Source organism: Coloeus monedula (genome assembly GCF_965178545.1).
Source record: "Coloeus monedula genome assembly, chromosome: 1".
In the NCBI taxonomy this organism is placed as follows: Eukaryota; Metazoa; Chordata; class Aves; order Passeriformes; family Corvidae; genus Coloeus; species Coloeus monedula.
In genome coordinates this window covers 18673448-18696149 of record NC_138781.1, presented here as the reverse complement: position 1 = coordinate 18696149, position 22702 = coordinate 18673448, and the positions used below count along the sequence as shown (strand labels likewise).

Sequence of the window (22702 nt, the reverse complement as noted above, 5' to 3'; positions counted from 1 at the left end):
CTAATGTCACCGGTATATTTTGTATATTTACATAATAATTTCTCATTACATGTAAGTGTAACTGGAGTACAGGCTTAATTACATCTGAAGTAAAAGCTTTTGCCATCTGATTATGTGTAGCCAACTGAAGAAAGTTTATTTTTTTCAAAATTTCAGTGTCAGTTTTTAATTGGTTTAATGGCTTTATTAGATGAATGGTGTTTCTGTTTGAGTTAATTTTTTGAGAGAAGAATTAAAGATAAATATTCACCATTAACACCATGTTAACATTTATTTGTCTTTAGTGAGATGATTCTGGTTTAAGGCAGTTTGCAAGTCTTAGAAAAGCCCTTATAAATACTCCTTCCCTGAAGATATTTCAAGTAAATGAAAGAACAAAAAAAGGTTGTGGTTTTTATCGGGTTTTTTTTCCAGTCTGTCTGTTAATGATAATTTTAAAATGGTCTGTTGGAACAGTTTTTTAAAAGCAGCTCCAGTTGGCAGTTTATATTTTTTTTTCCCCCTACCCTTTTATTAGTCTCATGCCTTTTCTGTACGGAATGATTCAGACTATTTGTGAGTAAAATTATGGAGCAGCACAGATACTGTATTTAGTTGCAGTTGAAATACTAGAATGATATGTGTGATGTTGACTTTGAATGTATAACTGGTGTGTGTGTGCAGTTTCGTTTTCCATAGAAATTAATTATAACTACCAATTTAGTAAATGGGAAGGGGGAGGGGCACCAGATCTGTTGGAAGAAACTGGAGAAGATTTGTGCTTTAAGAAAAGTATGTGGAATTGCATATGTACTTTTTATTCTAAATACCATTCCAGAGTCTCAACAATACTACTGTGAGCAAGCACAGCTTTGTGTTTAGCTGAGTTTGAGTCAAAGTACAGCTCGGTGAAGAAATTAAGAACCTTTAGATTCTGTAGAGTAGTTGAAAAGAGAAAAATCCAAGATGAAAGCTCGGAAAGGTCTACAGTGAGACAGTATATGGTGGGTTTTGTGTTGGGGGTTTTTTCTGGGTTTGTTTTGGTAGGTTGGTTGGTTTTTGTTTGTTTGTTTGTTATAGCATGCATTTGCACAATGATAATTTACTTTGCTTCCCTAATCTAATAATCTGCTAGATTATCTAATTATGTAAGTCTGTCATTTTATGTCCTTAATGTTTGCATACAAGTAAGCCTGGGTAGGAGGAAAGCAGAATTATTTTTGAAGTATACTGAGGGTCTTGTGACAAGAGGCTTTGGTTTTCCTCTTGGGGAAGAACAGAATTCACACCAAATTATTAGACACACCAAATTCACTTTCAGATGAGGTGATATTACTTTTAATAATTCTGTTACTAGTGTCAGTATAGCAATATGTTGGGTTAGCTATACAGCAGCTTCTGCTAAATTTACAGTTATGGCAGATGGTCCTCCACTGAAACAAACCAACAGCTCTCAGGATCTTTGTGTTGAAAAAAGGCTTCAAATTAGTAGATTTATTTCTGAGTTGGTGTTTTCCCCCACCCCCATCCGACCAAATACCAGACAATTAAGAATGTTGTCTTTCTCAAAATCTTGTTAAAGCACAGCATGGTAAGTAACTAACCATTTATTGATGACCCCAAGTTAATGAGTTAGAATAGGACTGGATATAGGTATTAGTATTCCTATGAAAAAATGAGTTGGCCACATGTTTATAGATGGAAAAGCAAGAGATTTTGTAGAGGGGATGTGAGGATGTGTGTATGTCTTGGGATTTCTTTCTACAGAAAGAAACAGGAGTCTATTCAAATCAGAACAGCATTTTTAAAATAAAAATTATACACAGAAGTCTTCTATGATGGTAATGCTTGTAAGAATACCAGTTTTGCAGGATTTTGTGTAGCTTTTATGCAATTACTGTGTTAATCCAAGAAATTAAAAAATAATGGTTTTTTCTGTTTGTGTGTCACTGTTTGTTTAAATCATTAGTAGTTGAATTTCATAGAGTATTACTTGTATAATTTTTCCCTGACTACACTAAAAAATGTATTACTGATCATCTAAACTTTGGATGACAAAAATGAAATGTAAACATGACTTAAGTGTAACTTCTGTCCTTAATATTCTAAATAGTCAATGGAAAAAAAGTGTTGTAAAAGGTTCTTTGTACTATAATTGTACTACATTGAAATGTCCTTTGAGCTTCTAGAAAACGTTAAATACAATTATAACTTTTTGTAGGTTGGGCTCATGTGGTTTGTGCTCTGTACATTCCCGAGGTGCAGTTTGCAAATGTTTCTACAATGGAGCCTATCGTGTTGCAGTCTGTTCCTCATGATCGTTATAATAAGGTATAATTATATGTCTTTTTATATCTAATGTATTTATTTTAAAACTTGTGAGCTTTAATAATATGAACCCACACTTCTTAGAATGCACTTTATATAGAATTCCTAAATGTGTGCAGTAATGCTGTAAGTTTTCTGCAATGTCTTTATGGTAAATTGAAGAAATAAGAAGGCTATATTATTAAATTAAGTTGTAAGGTTATCTGCCATGTCTTTTTAGTCTTTTACAGATTAGGGACTGTTTTGTTAATTAAAAATATCATGATCTTTGAATAACAGTTTATTTTTAAAGGAATCTGAAATATTTCCCATAGATTAAAATACTGTTGCAGCTTATATGAGATGTTATTATTAATGACCACAAGATCTTAGTGTTTTAAGTGTTGATATGAACATAAACATATTCATAAACATTTCTTTTAGGACAAAAAGGTATGCTAATATATTAAGGCAAATGCTTGCAGGCTTTTGCCTTTGTAAACAACATTCACTTTAGTGGGATTGTTTGCTTATAGAAGAACTGCTCCTAAATAAGTGTCCTTGAGTTGGAATGTTTTATAAAGTGTGGTGAGACTTTAAATAAAAAAAAAAAACCGAAAAGGCAAAGCAATAAACCAGTAACTTGTTAGTGTTCTTTATTGATAGTTACATTTTTCTTATTTCACTTGTGCTACTTTCTCCTCACTTAACTACATCGATCTTTGTATGTTCCCTTTTGCAGATGCAAACTGAATTTCTGATTAGTTGTGGTACATATTTCTCTTGTGTTGTTCTTTTAACCTCTAGTTTATTTTTTTTACTTTATTTTGGAGTAGTTTGTGGACACTGGAGTGAAGTAGGAATAGACTATGTTATAAAAAAGAGAAGAAAAAGGCATGCATCACCTTTTGTGTTCTTCCTGCAGACCAGTCCTGTTCACGTTGTCTCTGTGACTTCTCACACGTCCCTCCCACCCCCTTTTGAGTTTCCATCTTTGATTTATGGGCTGTCCCTCCATTTTTCCAAACATCTTTCTTTTTTCTTTCTCCGGTCTTTTCCTTGTCTGTGTCAGTTTCTCCAGTTTTGTCCGTCTTATTTACCAGTGTAGCTGAATGACCAGGAGTAAGCTTTCTCATTACATTCTACCTGAGCATCTCTATTGGCTTCTCACTATTGGCTTCCTTCTGTGTTAGCAAGAACATGCAACAGTGAGATGCAGTGCAGGACTAATAAAATGTTTGTGCTTGGACATGAAGCAGTAATGATTTGCTATAACAGATGAGTTTATTTTCTCTCTCTCCTCAACTCTGAGGAAACAGAACATCTGTTTTCTTCTTTTTCCTTGAGAAGTAGTCAGTCATAATTATTTTTTTAATTGGTAGTGGTTCTCCCTTAATGTACTTCAAAAATTTAGTGGAGCGCTTTAGTTTTTGTTTTATCTTGCACCATTTCCATTGATGGTAATTGGATATTGGATGAGTGAAACCTTCAAAAAATGTACTTCAAAAATGTACTCTGTGTCTTTTACTTGTTAAAAAACAAATCCATTGTTGGTCTCTGTCTTTAGTCTTTAATTCCTTTTCATCATAAGTAAAGTTGCTTCCTTCTCAAACAGCTTTTTTTCTAAATATATGACATGTAGTTGTGTTTTGCTGTTAAAATTCCAGTTTCCGTTTTTTGTTAGTCTGTAGTTACTATGATTTTTTTCTCACTAGATAGTTACTAGTGCCATGCAGTTCATGTAGAGAGAGTTCCTGATGTTGTCCAGCTCTTAGCTTTCTGTGCTCTTGGCAGGTGTTCTGATTGAGGCCTATTTGCCATGTTAGCAGTCAGCCTAAAACTACTTTCATCAGGCCACTACAGTTTATTGTGAAGTACAGTGAGACCTGTGTCAGAAATGTCAAGGTTTGGGGTCACACTCCAAGCCTTCAAATTATTATTATTTTTGTTCTGTCTTTTTACAGAACTCAGGTTTTGCTGACATTGTTTAGTCTGTTTAGGTCAGGGAGGTAGTGGCTGTGGATTTCAGGGGAATCCAAGAAATGCCTGTGCTGCAGTTGGAAACCTCTTGAAACCGATGTAACTTCAGTGCCAATAGCAGTCTAGTTGTAACAGTACAGAATTTAAGAGGTAATGCCTGACAGGGGAGTCTCAACTTTTTTGCTAAGTCTGTAGCTGGTGCTGAGTTTGGTACTGCTATGGCTAAGCTGCCATGGGTTCCCAAGCAGGCTATTCTTGAGCAATACTCCCCCAAACCAATAAAACTATAGTTCCTTTTTCATGTAGCCTGCAATAATTTCACCTTCTACTCTCATGGCTATTCAAGATAAATTGTGTTTATTTAAATGATATGTTTTTTTAGATCAGAAATTTTGTAAAGCATTTCACTTTGACTATTAATTTGAGGAAAAATGGGAAAGAAAAGCTGGGTTTTTGAGAAGTAGATATGACAAACAGTTCTTGAAACATTTGTTGCACATTGAGAATGAATGTAAACATGTAATTAGGAAAAAGTGACTGGAGTTGTTTCTTTTTTTAGAGAGGCTTAGTGATAATTTCATTCTGTTTGTCAGCTCGGGTTGGAATAGAAGATTTTAAGTAAGATGTTATTTCCTGTGAAGTTCTAAATAATTCTCTGTGCATGACCGGATACATACAGAACACTAGCATATGGAACTGGGGGGAAATAAAGGCCAAAGAAAATTACCATGAGGGAGAAATTATACTGTAGTCTTTAAAGTAAATATAGTTGAAGTTTTGCCAGGAGATAGTACTTAATTTAATGTTTGGGGGTTTATTTCCCTATGCACTTGTTTCTTTACTAAACACTGCAAAATATGCAATATTACCCAGTACAGTAATCTTAAATGCAAGAAGAAATGCAGCAGGTGCCAAAGCATGGGGCTTGTCCATATAGAGACACTTGGCTGCTATTTCCCTAAAGTTTGCCTGCTTCTGGGATAAAAACCATCACATTACAGAATGAATCCACTGAATGATTTGATTAATGGGTTTCCTGTCAGGAAAGCTCTTCTTACCCAATTGCTTCAAAAAAAGAAATGGACTGTTAGTTGCTCTTCTTTTTAGAAATAGGTTTTTGTTATTCCTTGGATGCATGGATAATATATTTTTATTTTATGTCAGCTTTATTTGTTTCTTTCGGGCTCATTCAAAACTATGTGATAATTGTATATAATTACTGCTTTTAGGAATCTCTTTTAGGAACTGATTAAAAGATAAGTGCATTCGGAGTTTCTTGATTTGCCTGGTAGTGAATGCAGCTGGTAAACTTCTCTTTCAGTACTTGCTGCAACAATGAGAAATTTCTGTACAATTCCTAGGTTTGATTTTGTGATCAGGGAATGCCACTGGGTAGCTGTTATGAGTAAACTATTGCTCAAATTGATTTTTGCCTTACAAATTTTTTTTTTTGCCTCATCTTCCCTTCTGTCTTTGCTTTTGCAAAGAAGGTTTACACTTTGAATCTTTGAAGGGAAAATACCGACAGGAGCATAAAGGCAGCTGTGCAAAACATATATTTTGCCTTTAAAGGAAGTAAGGTATTTATTGTGTGTTCTTGAGTAACACGTCCTTGCGGAGTCAAAAACTTTGCTTGTTTTCCAATGAATTTGGGAGAGTACTCTCTTCCCTTAAGAGCTTTGACGAAAAGCGCAGTTGTAGGTGGTGGGACACAGTTTTAAACTTCCACATTCCAGAGGCTTCAGAGGTGTAACATTTGCATGGATTTGCAAATGCATGCAGGTCTTCCTTTGTGAAAGAAAGACAAAGGTTCTCAGGCTTCTGGAATTGTTTGTGTGTCTAAGAGATGGTACAAATATGAGAAGCTCAGTCATAGAGAACTTACTGTCTGTGTTGGAACAGGAGGGTGAACCTTCTTTGTATCTGTTTCATATGGAAGACTAGGAAACAGGTTTAATGTTTCTCATGACTACTGTAGTAAAGTTCTTTGAGCTTGTTAAAATGAGTAGTCAGTCCACCATGTTGTGTTTAAACTTGTTCATAATGTAGCTGGTTGTTTGTTGTCATTTTAAAGTCATTTTACTGTAAATTGCTTTAAGAGGTCCTGAAACACAGACCCTACGTGTAGTGTAAACATTGAAAAATGGAGTCTACATCTCTACTAAGTGGAATGCTTGTATTGCTTTTCTTTCTGAGCTTCAGTGAGGAAAAAACTTAAAGAACTTGAAGCCAAACTCTGAAAAAAACCAGAAAGTAACTGGAGATTGAGTTTTATGGGGTTTGTTGAACTCCCTGTTTATAGAGGTATCTTACTTTGAAGTTACTTACACTTAATATAGTGACTCAGATGAGGTTGATAGATCATGACCTTGTTTGTTCCTAAAATGTGAATGTGTCAGGTCATGGTATGGAAAGCTAAAAAGCAGCCAGTCTCAGACCCTGTCAAACAACTGAATTATCAGTGTGCACCACCTTGATGTACAAAAGAAGCAAGGCAAAGAATTAAGTAGGATTATCCCCTTTCTGATCTTTCAGATGTGAGGTTGTAGGGTATGATTTTAGGATATATTAGCTTTTTTAAGTCTTGGGGAAACTGTACAACAATAACTTGGCTACCTTCAAGCCATCGATATTAACAAAAATGCTTTAGTTAGCTGACATCTCCTTTTACATGTTCTAAAAACCTCTGTAAAAGGCTGTTCTGATCTCAGAATTTCACTCATTTTCCTGTCTAAGTAATACTGGTTTGCATTGTATAATTTTTTTTTTAAATTTCAGTGGTCTCTTGGTCCATTTTTTTCCACTGTTTTCTACTACCCATGGCTGATGTTATTTTTTTTTTATTACTCTACTCATTCTCTGCCTCACTGAAAGGAGGTTGTGATAAAATTCTAAGTCAGTTAAAATACAGAAGCTGTATTTTTTGGCATTAAAAAGTTTCTCTTTTCTCATTTAAGATCTTATAATGGGGTTTCTACAGAGGTAGGAGTGTCCTTAATGTTTATTACTCAGTAAGGTTCTCTCATTTCAAAACAAGCACTTAAACCACCTAAATGCTGAATGATACTTTCATTAAGAATCTCTTCGTAAATTGTTGAATTTTACACATGAATGTGATATGATATAGAATCTCTCTCAGTGTCAGTAATTAGGAAAGGAAGAAGTGAAAACAGATTTAGTTTTGCCTGATGTTTCTCCCTGGAATGCTGGTGAGAGATTGTAGTGATGCCTAGTATAGTAGCGAGCTTCCTTACAGTATGTATCCATATTTACTGGCCATGTGTTTAAAAAAAAGAAAAGGTATTGAATAATGAGGAAGAATTTGGATTTTTTGTCTTAATTTTTTTCTTTGGTGTTACCAAGAATGTCTTTGAAAAGATTAAAAATTGCCACAGCATCCCAGTAAAAGAAATAAATTGACAGAAATGCTATGAAAAGATTTCCAGGTACTAGATAGGTTGTTTTCATTTTAGCTTGTTTTGGAGGTTAAAATGGGTTTGGTATACTGATGTAAGCTCTTTTACAGAAGGTTCTTGCTTGATTATTTTCCAAGATATGGGGCTGTCCAAGTCATGATGAAGTAAAGTCATCCAAGTAAAGCAGAGTTCTGTTAAACACCAATTTGATTAAAAGTAGCTGAGCATCATATGAATATTGAAGCATGCTATGACACTTCTGAAAATTCTTTGCACCAAATGTACAAATAAAATTTCAGGTTTGCAGTTTTTTCTGTATGTAATTGTGTACATATATGTGTATACCATATGGTACCTTGTACCATTTGGCACTCAAGTCTAATTTGATGTTTCTGAATGCCATCAATACAGGTTATGCTAGATGAATATGAAAATGATTGGGACTTAAAAGGATATAAACACAAACTTGAAAGCAAGGACAGGTGGCAAGCCTAGCACTATTAACCCATGGCTTTTTAACCCTTTGGCTAGTTGACAGTGGTATGAAATATAAGCAAATTATTATTTGTACTGCCTTAACATCGGTGAAGTGTTACTCAAATCCTGAGAGTTTACCAGGTGATCTCCTTTTGCTAACAAGCATGATTAGGCTTTCATAAAGAAGTTCTTACACAGGCTTAGCTGCAAAATGCAGTAGTTCTCAGCCTAGAATCTCCTGTAACACAGAATTTATTTTTATGTTTCTTATCAAGTAAAGTATTTTCTCTTTGATAGACATGCTATATTTGTGATGAACAAGGCAGAGAAAGTAAAGCAGCCACTGGTGCTTGTATGACATGTAATAAACATGGATGTCGACAAGCTTTTCATGTAACATGGTAAGTATATTTTATTATTTAATACCTCTGATGTTCCAGAAAGAATCAATGCACACAGTGTAATGAATAAACTCCTTATTTAGTGCATCTTTGAGTAAAGAAATACTGTAAAGTAGTTTGTTTTTGTAATAATTGTGTTTACTAACAGTATTGCAGCAGCAGCATGGATTCTGCTTTGAGCTGCAAAAACTGTCTGATAATACTCCCTTGGGTGGTATTAAATGCTGTGTGCTCCCGTGAATAAGTATGGGGGTGGAGGGGTTGTGTTTTTTTCTTGGTCTTAGGTTATTTTTCTTAGAGGGTATTTAATAGGATATGGGAGTGTGAAGACATTGTTTGTTTGCCTACTAACTGATTTTGATGTTTACTTTTGGTAAATCACTGGGAAAATTACTGAGCTGTGCGTAAAAATGCACTAGACTCACCCATTCCAGTACAGATTTCCAAACATTTGGGCGTAACTCACTTCACTGGTTTTAACTAAATGGTGCAGATCATCCTGAACTATTCAGATTTCATGTATTACTGCTGGAGAAAAACAGCTGTGTCTTTCACCATCTGATTCATTCCACTTTAAGATATTTAGTTTTACTTGCATTCAGGAGATACTCGTTTCACTTTATGGACTTCTAAAAGAGGCTGGATAATTACATTAAACACATATCAACAGGTGAAAGGAAGCAAAAAGAATTCTACTCCAAAATTTACAGGCATTATTTGTTTTTTCAATTTCAGCTGAAGTTATTTTACAGTAGATAGCAGATTTATGTTGGCTGTCTAGCTACATAATCTGTGGATTTACCTGTGTTTTATGAGTTCCCCAGTATGCTGCTTCATGACCAGTTTAGTCAGGGAAATGGTACTCGCACAGCAACTCAAATCACTTAAATGTATTTTCTTCAGTGTACCCAAGTGATAATTTATATGTCTTGTGCAGATCTTAAAAGGATTTAATCCTATTGTTTTGGTGCTGATAACTTGGCAACTCTTAATTTATTTTTTTCCTTTTAATTGCTTTACTAGTTTGCCAGTTATATTCTTTCATAGACATCTAATTTTTCATTGGATGTGATCAATGTCAAGTTTCTTTTTATGGTGAAAAATGGACTGTGTTCCTCAAAGCGTGCACACCATGTAAAGGGATTACTTACAGATGTGAAAAAATGTATACCTCCAAGTGCTGGTATGAAAAGGTCTCTTTCCTTTCAAACCATTGGATACATGCAAGAATCCTTTCCATCTTTTTACTTTATTCCAAAGCCCTGTTTTCAGTGGATACTGTGAAGAACATGAGACTTACATTCAAAATTAAAACATTTATGTTGCCAATTTTTAGAATGTTTTGGTTCAGAAACGTGGTCTATACTACAAAATTATATCTAGCTGGAGAGTAGTGTAACTGGAGATAATTAGACACTTCTGTAATATTTTAAAAAAATGGAGAAAAATGTGAAGACTACAGAAGGCAGAAATCCAGGGCAAGGTGTATCAATTTGGGATTATCAAAACTAATGTCTAATTAAGAATGAGCTTGAGTGCATCTGGTTTTTGTAAGACAAGCTTAGTACAATAAATCATTGCTTAAAGACATCCTGTTAATTACTTGGTTTTTTCTAGTTGGTATCAGCTGCAGATGTATTTCTGGATTTCCCAAGAATATGTTTTTAAAAAGCGGTGAAAATTAACCACATTATATAGTCTTTCATTTAAATACTCCTGTGTATCACTTTGACTGTAACATTTCATTATTATGGAAATGAAAATTATATGGAAAATGTAACAATATTTGGTTTGTCAATATCTAAGTTGGTTTTGATAAAGAAAATGTATCAACATTGCAAATGGTGAAAAGCAAAATTGTTTTGAAAAAAATGCAGTAGAATAAGGTAGTAATTAGCCCAGTCAATGCAACTTGTAAGTGTTCTTTTTAAAAGAAATTAGTCTGCCACAGTATTGTAAACTAATAAATACAGTTTGATTTACTATCTAATTCAAGTTAGGTTAAAAAAACCCAGTCATTTTCATGGCAAATCAGAGAAGGATGCATCCAAGTTTTCAAAAAAACTCTTCTTTGGACCTATAGTATGGCTTTGTTAAAAACTGTTCTTTCCTTCGATAAATTTTGGCTTGAATTTGAGCTAAGAGTAATTTTAGATTGCTACGTTTACTTATTTGTGCAAGTAGCTGCGTAGTAATTGTAGATTTGCAAGCTATAAGCTCGTTTGAATGGCTTAAAGACTCTGAAAAAAGGCAACAGGCCAAAGTATGAGTGATACATGTTTTTCCCTGGGCTACAAAGGTTGGTTATGTGCTCATGTGCCACTGGAAGTCATTTGTGTAGAAATCTCTTATTAATTGCAGATATAAGCATCCATACATTTTCAGCTGTGATCTTGTGGTACGAACTGGTATAAAATGGCTTTCCTTGAATGTTGTTTGGTTTATTTTTAGTGCACAGTTTGCAGGACTTCTTTGTGAAGAGGAAGGCAATGGTGCAGATAACGTCCAATACTGTGGCTACTGTAAATACCATTTTAATAAACTGGTATGTATTTATTAAATTCTATAAATAAATGTTACTGACTTATTTTTTTACTTTGAATTGCCATTAGTGCTAGAAATAATATTTCCATGTAGTTCAAAAAGTAGATTGTATTTCATTAAAACAATGTTTTAATCACAGTTACAGAAGTACTGGCTGGAAATGTTTTTATAAGTGGTACTTAATAGGTGTGTGGGTTCTCCCCCTCTGCCAGAAATAGCATGCATATGTAGTGGTTTTTTTTCATTGAGTTCCTGGAATGTTTTCTTTTTCTATTTGTTTAGGTGCCTTCAAGGAATTCAGTCCATTTTGGAATAAACTAAAAAATACTACTCCTAGAGGATAAAGAAGCACTCAGTTTCTTTCTGCTTCTGTTACTCTTCTGCCCCACCTCTTTTGTTCTATCTCTCACTGTGTAGCCAATGAGTATTCCCTGTCTGTAAATTCTCTGAAACACACCCTTCAAGGAAATGACTTGAGGTTTGATTTTTAAAAACAAGCAAGGAAATGAAAAACACTGAAATTTCTCAGTTAATGCAGTAGGTTTTGGATCAAACCTCTGGAGTCTTTCTTATCACTTCTTACTTGTCAGTTCCAGATACCTGTTTCTGCGTACATGTGCGAGTGTGTGGACTTGAGGGACTTACTGACGTTTAAAAAACGTTATTTATTAATGCTAAAATATATAGACTTATGTTCAGATACTGCTGTAAGTATAGTTAAACTTGCAGATTACTTGTTTTCACTACAAAAAAAGTTGAATACTTGGTGTGTGACTTTTAGGTTGCAGTGAGGTAAAAACAGGACTAGTCAACCACTTCAGCTTTCTAGAAGATAAGTTTGGTGAGGTTAGTTCTGTGCTCTTGTAAATACTGATGAATTTGCTTGATAATGAAGATGTCAGGGCTTTCTAGGCCTTTACTAAGCTACGATTTTTTTTTTTTTACTATCTTGAGCTAAGTATATACAAAAAGAGTGAAAATGGTCTGTTACTTAGTGGTGAAGGCAAACCCTTACACTGTTACGCTTTTGATTAGACTGTTGCAGTGCTGCTATGGTTGAGAACAGGTATATTTATTTAAAAAACAAGTTTAATGATAAAGACGTAACTCTATATTTGACATATAATTAGTTAGCTTTCTGTTATGAAGCTATATTGGTAAGAACAGTAAAGACTGGCAAGATTGTTTTAGTTTTTCTTTAGGATTATTGTGACTGTTAAAGCCTGGTAAATACAGATGCTTAGTATTTACTGCTGAAGATGGTGGGTGTTGTATTCCGCGATTCCACTGAAAACTGGTTGACAAAACACTGACCTGAAATGTCTTTAAATGCTACCTCAGTTACAAGAAAAGAACCAGTATTTAGAGCACTGGCCTAGCATGAAGTATTTGCAGTCCTGAACCAGGCTCTCAGACATTACAGAAATACAGGCAATTACATCTGCCGCTTCTAATCACGGACACGACTATAGCATTCTGTATCCTGGTTTTTAATCCATTTTAATGAAAATATACCCGATGGGTAGCTTGAATAATAAATAAGTCATGAAGTCACCTTGCAATGCATTTCAAGCATGCGTCAGGGCATCACTGTGGCTTCATGTGATACTCACTTGAGCAGCATCTTTTTGTTTTATGTTATGAAAACTTGAAAATGTGTCTAGCATCTTTTAACCTTTAAAAAGTGGCATATTTCATTTCTCTGTGGAAAGCATATCTTGCAAATTTGCGGGAGGTGTAAAAGTTGATACAGGGCCAGGCTTTTTTCCTGGTGTACATTCAAGTAGTCTTGTGAATTTTAGTGTCAGTAATTAGTCAGTTTTCCCTTAACTGAAGCATTGAAGTTTTTTCCTCAAACAGTAGGGCATCTTGTCAGTTGCAATGCTTTATACTTTTTATTTATTCAAATGGTTCCTTTTCTCTGTCCATAAATATATTTTCTCTTTTTAGAAAAAGAGCAAACGGGGATCTAATAGGTCATATGATCAAAGTTTAAGTGATTCTTCCTCTCACTCTCAGGATAAACATCATGAGAAGGAGAAAAAAGTAAGTGGATTTGTCGTTGCTAATTATGTGGCACATCTGCTTAAAAGTAGCACTTTCTGATGAATTTAAGTTTTGCTTAAAAGTGTGAAGAAAATCTTGTTCTGAAGCACTGAATAATAAATAACACATGATAAACCATAGGTACTGGCATCCAATGAAGAAACCTCTTCAGGTGCATTTGTATATGCACTTTCCTGTTTCTGTTTTTATTCAGTTTTGAGATACACATTGAAACATATCCATTGGGAAGGCTGTTCCATGTAACTTCCTTTGCCTTAGTTTTCTGTTAGAGCTTTTCTTGTATACCCTTCGTGACTACACTGGTAAGACAGTAGACATTTTAGCAACTGTGTGGCTAAACGTGTGCATCTGATTCCTTACGTTTCAACCTGTTGTATCTTCTTCTCATGTCAAAGAACTGACATCTCTTCTTGACACAGGTTATTGGTACTGGTAGTCAAGCCCACTGTGCTGGTAAAATACCTTGTTACTCACCTGGGAAATCTTACTGTGAGGGTGCAAAGAACATAACTGCTGATTTCTAATGTTGGTAAATTCTTTCAAATAATTTGACTTCACATATTATTAAAAATAATTTTAAATCTATGATGATTACTATTCTAGGTTTTTATTACTGCTGAATTAACAGTTGTCTGTAGGAAATTTGTCATCTAAATTCAACAGAGGGTGATAACAGACACAATAATGCAAATATGCTTTGGCACTTCTTTTAGGCTTCTAAGAATACATGCAAAACTGCTCACTTGCACACATCCTATACAAATAGCTTAATAGGATTTTGTGTGGATGTGGGTAAACTTAGTTTTACATTGTTTAAAATCATTACATAAAATTGGAACCAAAGAATCTTTTGACCAAATGTGTATTATACAAAGGAGCTATATTTATAGAAACAGGAAATTGAATTGCAAATGTCAGTCTTTAGACTCTTAGTCTCCTTAATATTTGATTTGGATTTTAAGATCCCTTCCATATTGTATAGATGTTGATCACCAGTTGCTCTTGGATAATCTTCTGAAAAGTATCTTTAGACTTGTTTAATGGTGTGGGTGAGTTGTTTGTCTTTATCTGGTAATGCAGACTGTGATGCAGTCATAGCTCTAAATCTAAATGTAGGGCTAAAAGAATAAAAGTATGGGGTTTTGGCAGGCTTTTTTTGTTTTCTTAGTAACACTCTGGTAGAAAAAAAAATTTTGAATTACAAACTACAGAATTAGCTGCAAGGTAAACCCTTACTAATATTTGCCATATTTTTTTCTTAGTTTTTCACTACTGTCATATTTCAGGTCATGTTTTATCAAAGTATGTGCATGGATTTTTACTCACATTGACAAAACTTGTAAGTTGGTGGGTTTGTGTTTTTTTGTTTTGCTTTGGGTTTTATTTTTTGTTTTTTTCTTAAATGACTTTGACTGAAGATACTGTGCTTCCTAGGTCATGATACCTGTGAAATCTTCTGCGTACACTTGGAGGGACTTTCAAACTGAGCGTGTTCAGTCAATGGTGTCAGCTATTTTTTCAGCTTATGCTGTATATTTGATATACTGTTTTAAGTATCTTGGAGGCGTAGGCAATTTTTTAGGGTGACTTTCCTTATTTCCTCTTCTGTAAATCCCTTGAGAATCTAGATTTTTTGTCATGTTACAGTAAATATTTATATCTTTCTTCAGAGATACAGTAGAGTTTGTGTGTGTGTGTGTGGCACCCACAACCCCCTCAAGGCCACTGTAGTTTCTGCTTTATCTTTCATCTTTGTTCTTTGGAAATCTGGATAATCTGATCTGTAGGCATCCTTAAAGCTTTTTGTTTTGCCAAGCTGTATGAGTTGTGGTTTGGAACCACTTTTGTTGCTCAGACCTCAAAAGCTATCCATTTGTGCGTGTGAAATACTACACTGCAGTAAGAGGTTGGTCTGAAAATATTAGTATAGGTAACTGTCATTTTTACAAACAGACTCAGCTGAAAGCCTGTTTCCCTTCATAGTATGTGTTTAATATCTTTGGGGCACTCTGCCAACAAAATTGGTAACAAATATGTAAGGATATAATAATTTAAAAAATCCTGAACAAATCTAACCAAACCTTGCGTATGATTTAATTTTCATGGTGATGTTGAAACTACAGAATAAATAGCTTCATTATATTCTGATTACTGCTGCCTAAGCATTGTTAGTTTCTGTGGCAGAGATGCTATATAGAAATGATTAGTGATGAGGCTGTGTTCCTCATAAATAGGATTGGTAGTATGTTGCTTGACATTCCATTATAATATCCCTTTTCTTCACGGCCCAGGTGTTTACCTCAGGCTTTCTTGGGAAAACTTAGGCTGCCATGATCCTGTGGAAGAATGCCTTGCTTTAATGTTACTGGCAGTCTCAAATTTGAAAGGACTAAAGAGGGAACTAAACACATCTGGAACTGGCCTTTGTGTAATACAAGTTTTTTTTTGCCACTAACATGAAAATTAGGCAATGTTACTAGCTTTATATGTTTATGACTTCTGAAAAATGTGAATATATTATGTAGTAAGTAACTACTGTATAGCAGCTGAATTACACAGTTGCCTTTTCTACTAGAAGTGCTTTGGTCTGAGCTGAGCAGGAAGGGGAAATTTAAAACTCTGCTATAATGGCTCATAAAATGTAAATTAAACCAAAAAAATGGTCTTGTGACTGAAGACTGCAGATGTCTATTGAAGACGCAAAAAGAGCAAAATAGTGTTAAGGAGCCTCATGTCACTATCAGAGGAGTTGGAGAGTGTCCAAGGAGAGCCTAAAATGCAGGAGCCAGGGTAAGTGTTCTAAATACTGAGCTGCTAATGCATTATGGGCATCTTTTTTGGTGCTTGTCTTGTTCTTAAAGAAACCTTAGAGCTTTTCTGATTTTGTGGATAGAAACTTGGACACCTAAGAAGAGGCTGTGGAAGGGCATCACATTCTGTGTGTTCCACTGTAGGAGTTTGGTTGTTAGGCCCATGGGAAGGGAAAATTTAAAACATTGAAAGTTTCCATAGGCTGCGTGTTGGTTTGTGCATTCGGAACTGCCCGGACTTTCCCGATATGTTGTGAAGGAGCCTATGCTTATGTGTCAGGGCAATGAATTTCATTTGTGAGAAAGATGCTTGGTGCTATTTAATGTATTTTAATACTGTTGTAAGCTGTTAAAAGGCAAGATGTAAACACTCAGATCAAGTGTTCCTGAGGCATTTCCTCACTGTCTGAACAACCAACTGTGAAAAGGTAAAATGGACCTGCCATGCATCATGTAAGATTCTGTAGTAAAAATAGGATCAGAATGCAGGTTTTTGGGTTACCATTCAGCTGTATAAGTAATGGTTTCTTTTTTCTCTTAAAAATCAAAGCAAAACAAAAATCTGACTTAGTCACAGTCACTTTATGGTGCTGCGCAGAGTGTTTTAAAGATTATTCTGATTGTGTCGTTCCTCTATGAATTGCCCCATTTCAAAATAAGTGATGTCACTTGAACGCTGGGAGTTTTCTGTAACTTTTTAGGGAAAAAAGCTCTAGGCTCATCTCCGTAATGCAGTAGTATCCCATTGCATTTTTATTCAATTTGTACGTTTTGTTTATCAGTTTTAATACATTTGACTGTTTAATCCTTTCAACTGCTCTCGATGGATGAAGCAAAATTGTAAGAATGCTAAAGATAACTAGAAGAAAAGTGGTTTGCAACCACTTTGAAATTATTTCAATTTTAATAATTGAAGTAGTACTAGATAAGTATTATTCAAGTAAGAACTGTGTGGTGTAGATGCTAGTGGTGATGCTTATCCATGTTAACTTACTCCAAATTCTGTTCAGTCAGAGGGAAAGAAGCATGCCTCCAAAATACCTCTAAAGGCTATAAATAAATATAAATATAAACCACATGTATCTCAGTGTATAGGTACACTAATACGTAAGATGCAGAACCCAGTTCCTGTTTCCTAAGACTGAATTTTTGTGTGGGTTCCAGGGGTTCAAAAAGGGGGATGTCTTCATCCTTCAGTCTTTATTGTTGTTGCCAACGAATAGCATTTCTCTTTCTGGGCACCTGTTCTGTACTGACTTTCGTAGGAATGTAGAGTTTTCTTTTTTGATACCTCTCTTCAAGTCAAATTCTGTTGAAAGTCTGGGAATACTGACAACGTGTGACTGTGTAAACAAAATTTCTTTAGAAAGCTGCTCTATCTGAGTATATTTACAAATAGATACTTTTATCTGCAGGATTAAGAGGAAAGGTGACAATCTTGTTTGACTTGTTGCTTACTAAAATTGTCTGTTAACTTGTGCTATTTTCTGTGTATACAACTGTCATCCTGATAATGACCTGCATGAAATCTGCTGGAGCTGGCACCAGTTGGTATTTATAGATGGCACAGCAAAATGATCTCTTGTGGAGGTCAAGAAAAAATATATAAGAACATAAGCTCATTTTGATTTGTATTTTCTTTTCCTTTAGTAAGAGAAAAAGTAGGAACTTTTTGTCTCAGTTCTCAAGATTATCATGGAATTACTGATTTGATTACCTCATTTTTTTTAACCTTACAGGAACACATCATATATATTATTGAAAAAAGAGTAATGCTTTTAGTGTACATTAGCACAGCAAACACCTCAGTAGTATTAAGCTTGTCAGCTGGGGTTAGTTAATTATTATAAAATCAAAAGGACAAACACACCACCTCAGGTATACTTAAAAACTGTTCTGCAAGATGTAGAATTTTGTAAGGCTGCCTAAGTTACAACTGTCTTTTTCCATCTCAAAGTACACATTTTAGTCTTTGAGTTTTCACTGTGAAAGAAAATAACTCAAAACCCCAGCCAGCAGCTCATCCCCACACAGCCACATCCTGCACTCGTTCTCCTCTCTTATGGGATGAGGGAGAGAATCAGAAGAGTAAAAGTGAAAAAAACTTGTGAGTTGACATAAAGACAGTTTAATAGGTAAAGCAGAAATTGTGCATGCAAGCAAAGCAAAACAAGGAATTCATTCACTGCTTCCCATGGGCAGACAGGTGTTCAGACATCCCCAGGAACGCAGGGCTCCATCACATGTAACTTTACTTGGGAAGGCAAACGTTATCACGCTGAACATCCCTCCTTTCTTTTTCTTCCCTGACTTTTACATACTGAGCATGATGCCATATGGCATGGGATATCTTTGGTCACTTAGGGTCAGCTGTTCTGGCCATGTCCTTTCCCAGGTTCTGGTGCACCTCCAGCATAGGTGCTGGTGGGGTGAGAAGCAGAAAAGGCCTTGGCCCTGTATAAGAGCTGCTCAGCAAAAATGAAAACATTCCTGTGTTATCAACACTGTTTTCAGCTCAAATCCAATACACAGCCCCACACCAACTAGGTGAAGTAAATTAACTCTATCCCATTCAAAACCAGCACAATTGCAGTTCTATAGCTGTTACTGTGAGAGATGCAGAGGCAAAAGGTGCTTTAAGTTGCTCTCTTTGTTGGTTTTGGATCTTGGATTAATACGAGATTACTAGGACTTTGTAACAGTTTCTAGAAGGTAATCTGGATACTTTTTTACGAAGTTGTATATATGTGCTGTTCACGCCTAGCATGTTTTGTGTGCTGGTAGACAGTATGCAGTTAAAGATGAGCTACGATGTTAACTGACTGAGCCAGGAAAATGGAATGAATTCCTTTTGTTTGCCAATCTGCTTGCCTATTTTGTGATATCTGTGTGACAGGTATCTTTACGTTATCTTGCAGACAGTGGAGCATTTTGCAGTTTGTAACATAATATGTATTTTGAACGTGTAGTTTTTCTAGGAGTGAATGAAAGTGAGAACTGACAATACATAGTTGCACTGATTTAGTTAATATTGCACCACTTTTGAAGTTATAAAGTGCTACTCAAGTGTTCAGCACTGGATATCCATTACTAACAATTAATACTAAACTGTGCAAATAAGAGAAGCATCGTATTTTAGTGTTAAATATCAAAGGAGTAGCTCATTCTGGATAAGAGTTGGTAGTCTTGCACCTCACAGAAGCTTTGGATGGCATTTTTATAATTGATTCTTGAGTCTTTTTACCTTTGACAGTTAAAATTATGACCATTATTTCTGTATTTAAGTGAGACTTTTGCGTATTTAAATAATTGAATCAAGGACTGGTTCTTAAGAATGAGTTTCATGCTTAGAGCTGTATGTGTTTGAGTAATGCTGGCAGTAGTGTCCTACCTCTGCCTATAAACTTATCTCTGGTCTGTATCGTTTTATTACTGTGACTGCAGCAACAGTGCTGCTGCATTGAATTTTTCTGTTGTGGGTTATAGCATTTAAAATGCTGGCTAGATGAATGCCTGAGCAAGGGCTGTTCTTATGAGAACAAGATAAATTAGGATTTGAGTTTGAAACTTGTGAACTGTGGTCATCTTTCTTTCTGCAGTTATTGTGGTTATATTGCTAATAGCTACTAGTCCCAAATAAGAGGCCAAGCAGATCTGGTATTGGGGATTAGCAAGAGCTGGGCACAGCTTTCCCTTCAGGATGTTAGTTGTGATGCGACAGCTCAGGATTTACAGTCTTTGCTGATACAAAGATATTGCAGAAAATCTATGTATGACAAAAGAACCAATATGAGTACTCTGTGCTAATAGAACATTTTGATACATTGGAATTATTTGAGGGAGTCAAACAGCAGCTGAAAAATTAGGGATTTAGGCATTCAGATGATTTTGCTTACAGTAGTCAATAAGGAAAATAGATTTAAATATGTTGTTGAGGTTGAAAAACTTGGGACAGCCAAAGGTAGTGGAGGATAAGGATTTTTGTAATAGCGAAGGCATAAAAATGCAATAATTCTAGGTCAGCCTGAGCAGTTCTGTCTTGAAGGACTAAGCACAGGTAGTTGCTGATAATGTGCATGTGTTTTAATTCTTCCAAAACAGAAGTTAGTCTTCTGTTCCCTGAGCCCATGAGCTCTTGCTTCTCTGTTCTGCATCTTTCTCTTGTGTCTGTTACTGTCCGTCTTCCATGTTCCTTCACAGAACTAATGTAGCTCACTAAAACAACTGAAAACTCTCTACTTGTATTTTTGTTGCTGCTGTTCAGCAGTTTGAGTGGGCAGACAGAAGGTCTGACAAGCTAAGCACTCTAAGAAAGGTGAGAGTGGGGTCAGAAAACCCTTTTCTTCCTTTGTAACAGTGAACTGAAATGCTGAACTTCAGAACGTATTTTAATGAAATAAAGTCCTGTAGAAACCCCTTTCAAGAAGGCTGTGCATACCTGAGACAAAAATGAATTGCAAATAGGTGTAAATACCTTAAGTTAAATGATACTTCCATATGGAAATGTTATGAATTATTAGTACCATTTAAAAGAAAAGCCGAACTCATTAATTTCTTCTGTACTAGGAGAAATTATAGTTCACTAGTGTTCATTTTTTTCCAAACATTGAAGTCCAAAGTTTGAAAAGATCTATTTTGTAACATCTCTTCTGTTGGTAACAGATCAGAGCTAAAATGTAGTTACACGTGTATCCTTAATTTGATATTTTGATGAGATGTTGGTCTTTTTCAGTTGTTTTTCTGAAAGTACGTCAAAGAAAATGAGTGAGCAAGTGTTGATCTTTAGAGTGATGAAACAAGTAAATGAGCTAAAAAAATGAAGAATTGGAACCAAAGTGTATTTGTGAAGTCATATTATGTAATAATTTTGTAGATTGAATCTTTGTGGGAGAAATAGATGCAATCAGAATGTACTTCCTTCCCCTTCTTCATCCCCCTGCTCTACAAGAAAGCAGAGTGCCGGAGGTGCTATAGAATTCCAGCAATCTAGCAGCATGTAGCTGTTGGAGTTAAGATGGGATTACATAACTTTTTAGAAACAAAAACAAAAAATGAGATGCTTGGTGAGAAATAAAGCTTTCTGATTAATCATGATGTACAAACCCGAGGCATTTTGTATTGGTATTTAGCTGCACCATAAATCGGGGCTCTTCAAGTTGTTCAGGATGAATATTGTTACAGGTGCTTACCCAATGGCTGCATGCAATCATACCTTATTTTTCTTACAGTAAGAAAGATTTCAGGAGCTGTCTGAATCTTCTCTGCTCAACTATCTTACTTGTGAACCAAGATTAAAGTTCCCTTTGTCAATTTTGTAGTTGGCCTTGTATTTTTTTAATGTATTCTTCCTTGGAATTGTATCTTCTGCTAAATCTTGGTTTTACAGAATGTACAGATTGCATTTATCTGCTCTGCACAGGAGTTTGGAACATCTGAACTCATTCCTAAGTGTATAAATGGGATATGTGTGTTCTGTCTGCCCTTAATGCTCCCTTAGCTTTCACTTACTGGCAATATTATTTTCAGTCCTTGTTAAGAATCATTTCTGTCCTTTATTTTCCTTACAGTAAAGCTTGTAAAAGGTCAGACATTTGATATCATTACCTTCCCTAGAATGGGGGGGTTCCCATGTTGTTTTATGGATGAATGTTTATGTTGGTGAACTGTTGCTAAGTTTTTTGGAGTTTTTTTAGAACTGTGGCTGAATAGAGATTTTAGGAAAGTGAAACATGCAGAGTTGTCCATGAGGAGCTAACCATTCCTTGTTTTTCTGGCAGTAGGGAAGATGGCTAGTTTGTGTGGCCCTTGAGACAAACTTGATTGAAAACTGTTGTATTTGTTAAATATTGTGGAAATTCTGTTAATCCCGCTGTTAATTCTTTTCTGGATTACAAAGTGGATATTTTAGAACTCTTCTTACACTTTTTATGCATCCTTGTGATAGAAGAGGGTGCAACTGCAAGAAGTCATTTTCTGGGAGCTATGTCTCTTTGGCTCAGCAGGTTGTTGTTGAAATTTTTATTCTTATCAGTGTAAAAGCTGAGTATTTCTTTCAGAGGTTTTCCTGCAGTGTTCTCCAGTTCTTTGATGTTGTATACATTTGAATTCACATTCAGAAATAGCACTTCTTTACTTGGGAAGAAAAAAGAAAACTAAAAAAAAAAAAAAAAAAAAAAAAGAAAAAAGAAGGAAAAAAGGTGAGAGGAGGTATAACCTAAAGGAGGAGGGACTGTACAGTTAAGGACAGCAGATGTCTTGTTAATGAGATATTTGTATGCAGAAGGCCTTTGGATGGGTTACTACTGCAGTGGCTTTGAGTGGAAAACTGTAACCTTGATGAGCTGTCCTGGCAAACTTTGTCTTGATGGTTTGGGTCTGGGAGAGGACTTTGATGTGGTTGCTGATGCTTCACTTTACAGAAATCAAGCTTATTCTTTCCGAATGTGTACTCGTTGATGCCCCCTTCCTTCCTGCTGTCCTTGTGTCCATTGTCCTTCCTGACACCTCCTTATGTGTTGGGACTACCGTTTATTTCAGTATGTTACAAAACGTAATTTGAAGTCCTCCTAGGTCTTCCTCTGATCAGAATTTTATGCTTCTTTGCCTTTTAGATGAAATTAACACTGGAAGTAAAAGAACACTAAAAAGTCAACAGAAAATACCTTAAAACATGTTCATTTAAAAGTTTCATTATTGTTTACTGATACTGTTGTGAAGTTTC

General features: G+C 35.4%; 1 protein-coding gene across 4 annotated transcripts in view; it reads left to right on the top strand.

Moving 5' to 3' along the window:
- The window catches only part of MLLT10 (MLLT10 histone lysine methyltransferase DOT1L cofactor), a 128674-nt gene that overhangs the window by 33686 nt on the left and 72286 nt on the right, over nt 1–22702 (top strand). For 3 of the 4 annotated variants that reach the window (XM_082287737.1, XM_082287740.1, XM_082287739.1), the window contains 4 exons: nt 2201–2310; nt 8457–8560; nt 11012–11105; nt 13055–13150. In XM_082287737.1, coding sequence (XP_082143863.1) covers nt 2201–2310; nt 8457–8560; nt 11012–11105; nt 13055–13150 — 404 coding nt within the window. The remainder of the gene's footprint in view (nt 1–2200; nt 2311–8456; nt 8561–11011; nt 11106–13054; nt 13151–22702) is intronic. The other variant, XM_082287738.1, reaches the window with a different exon arrangement.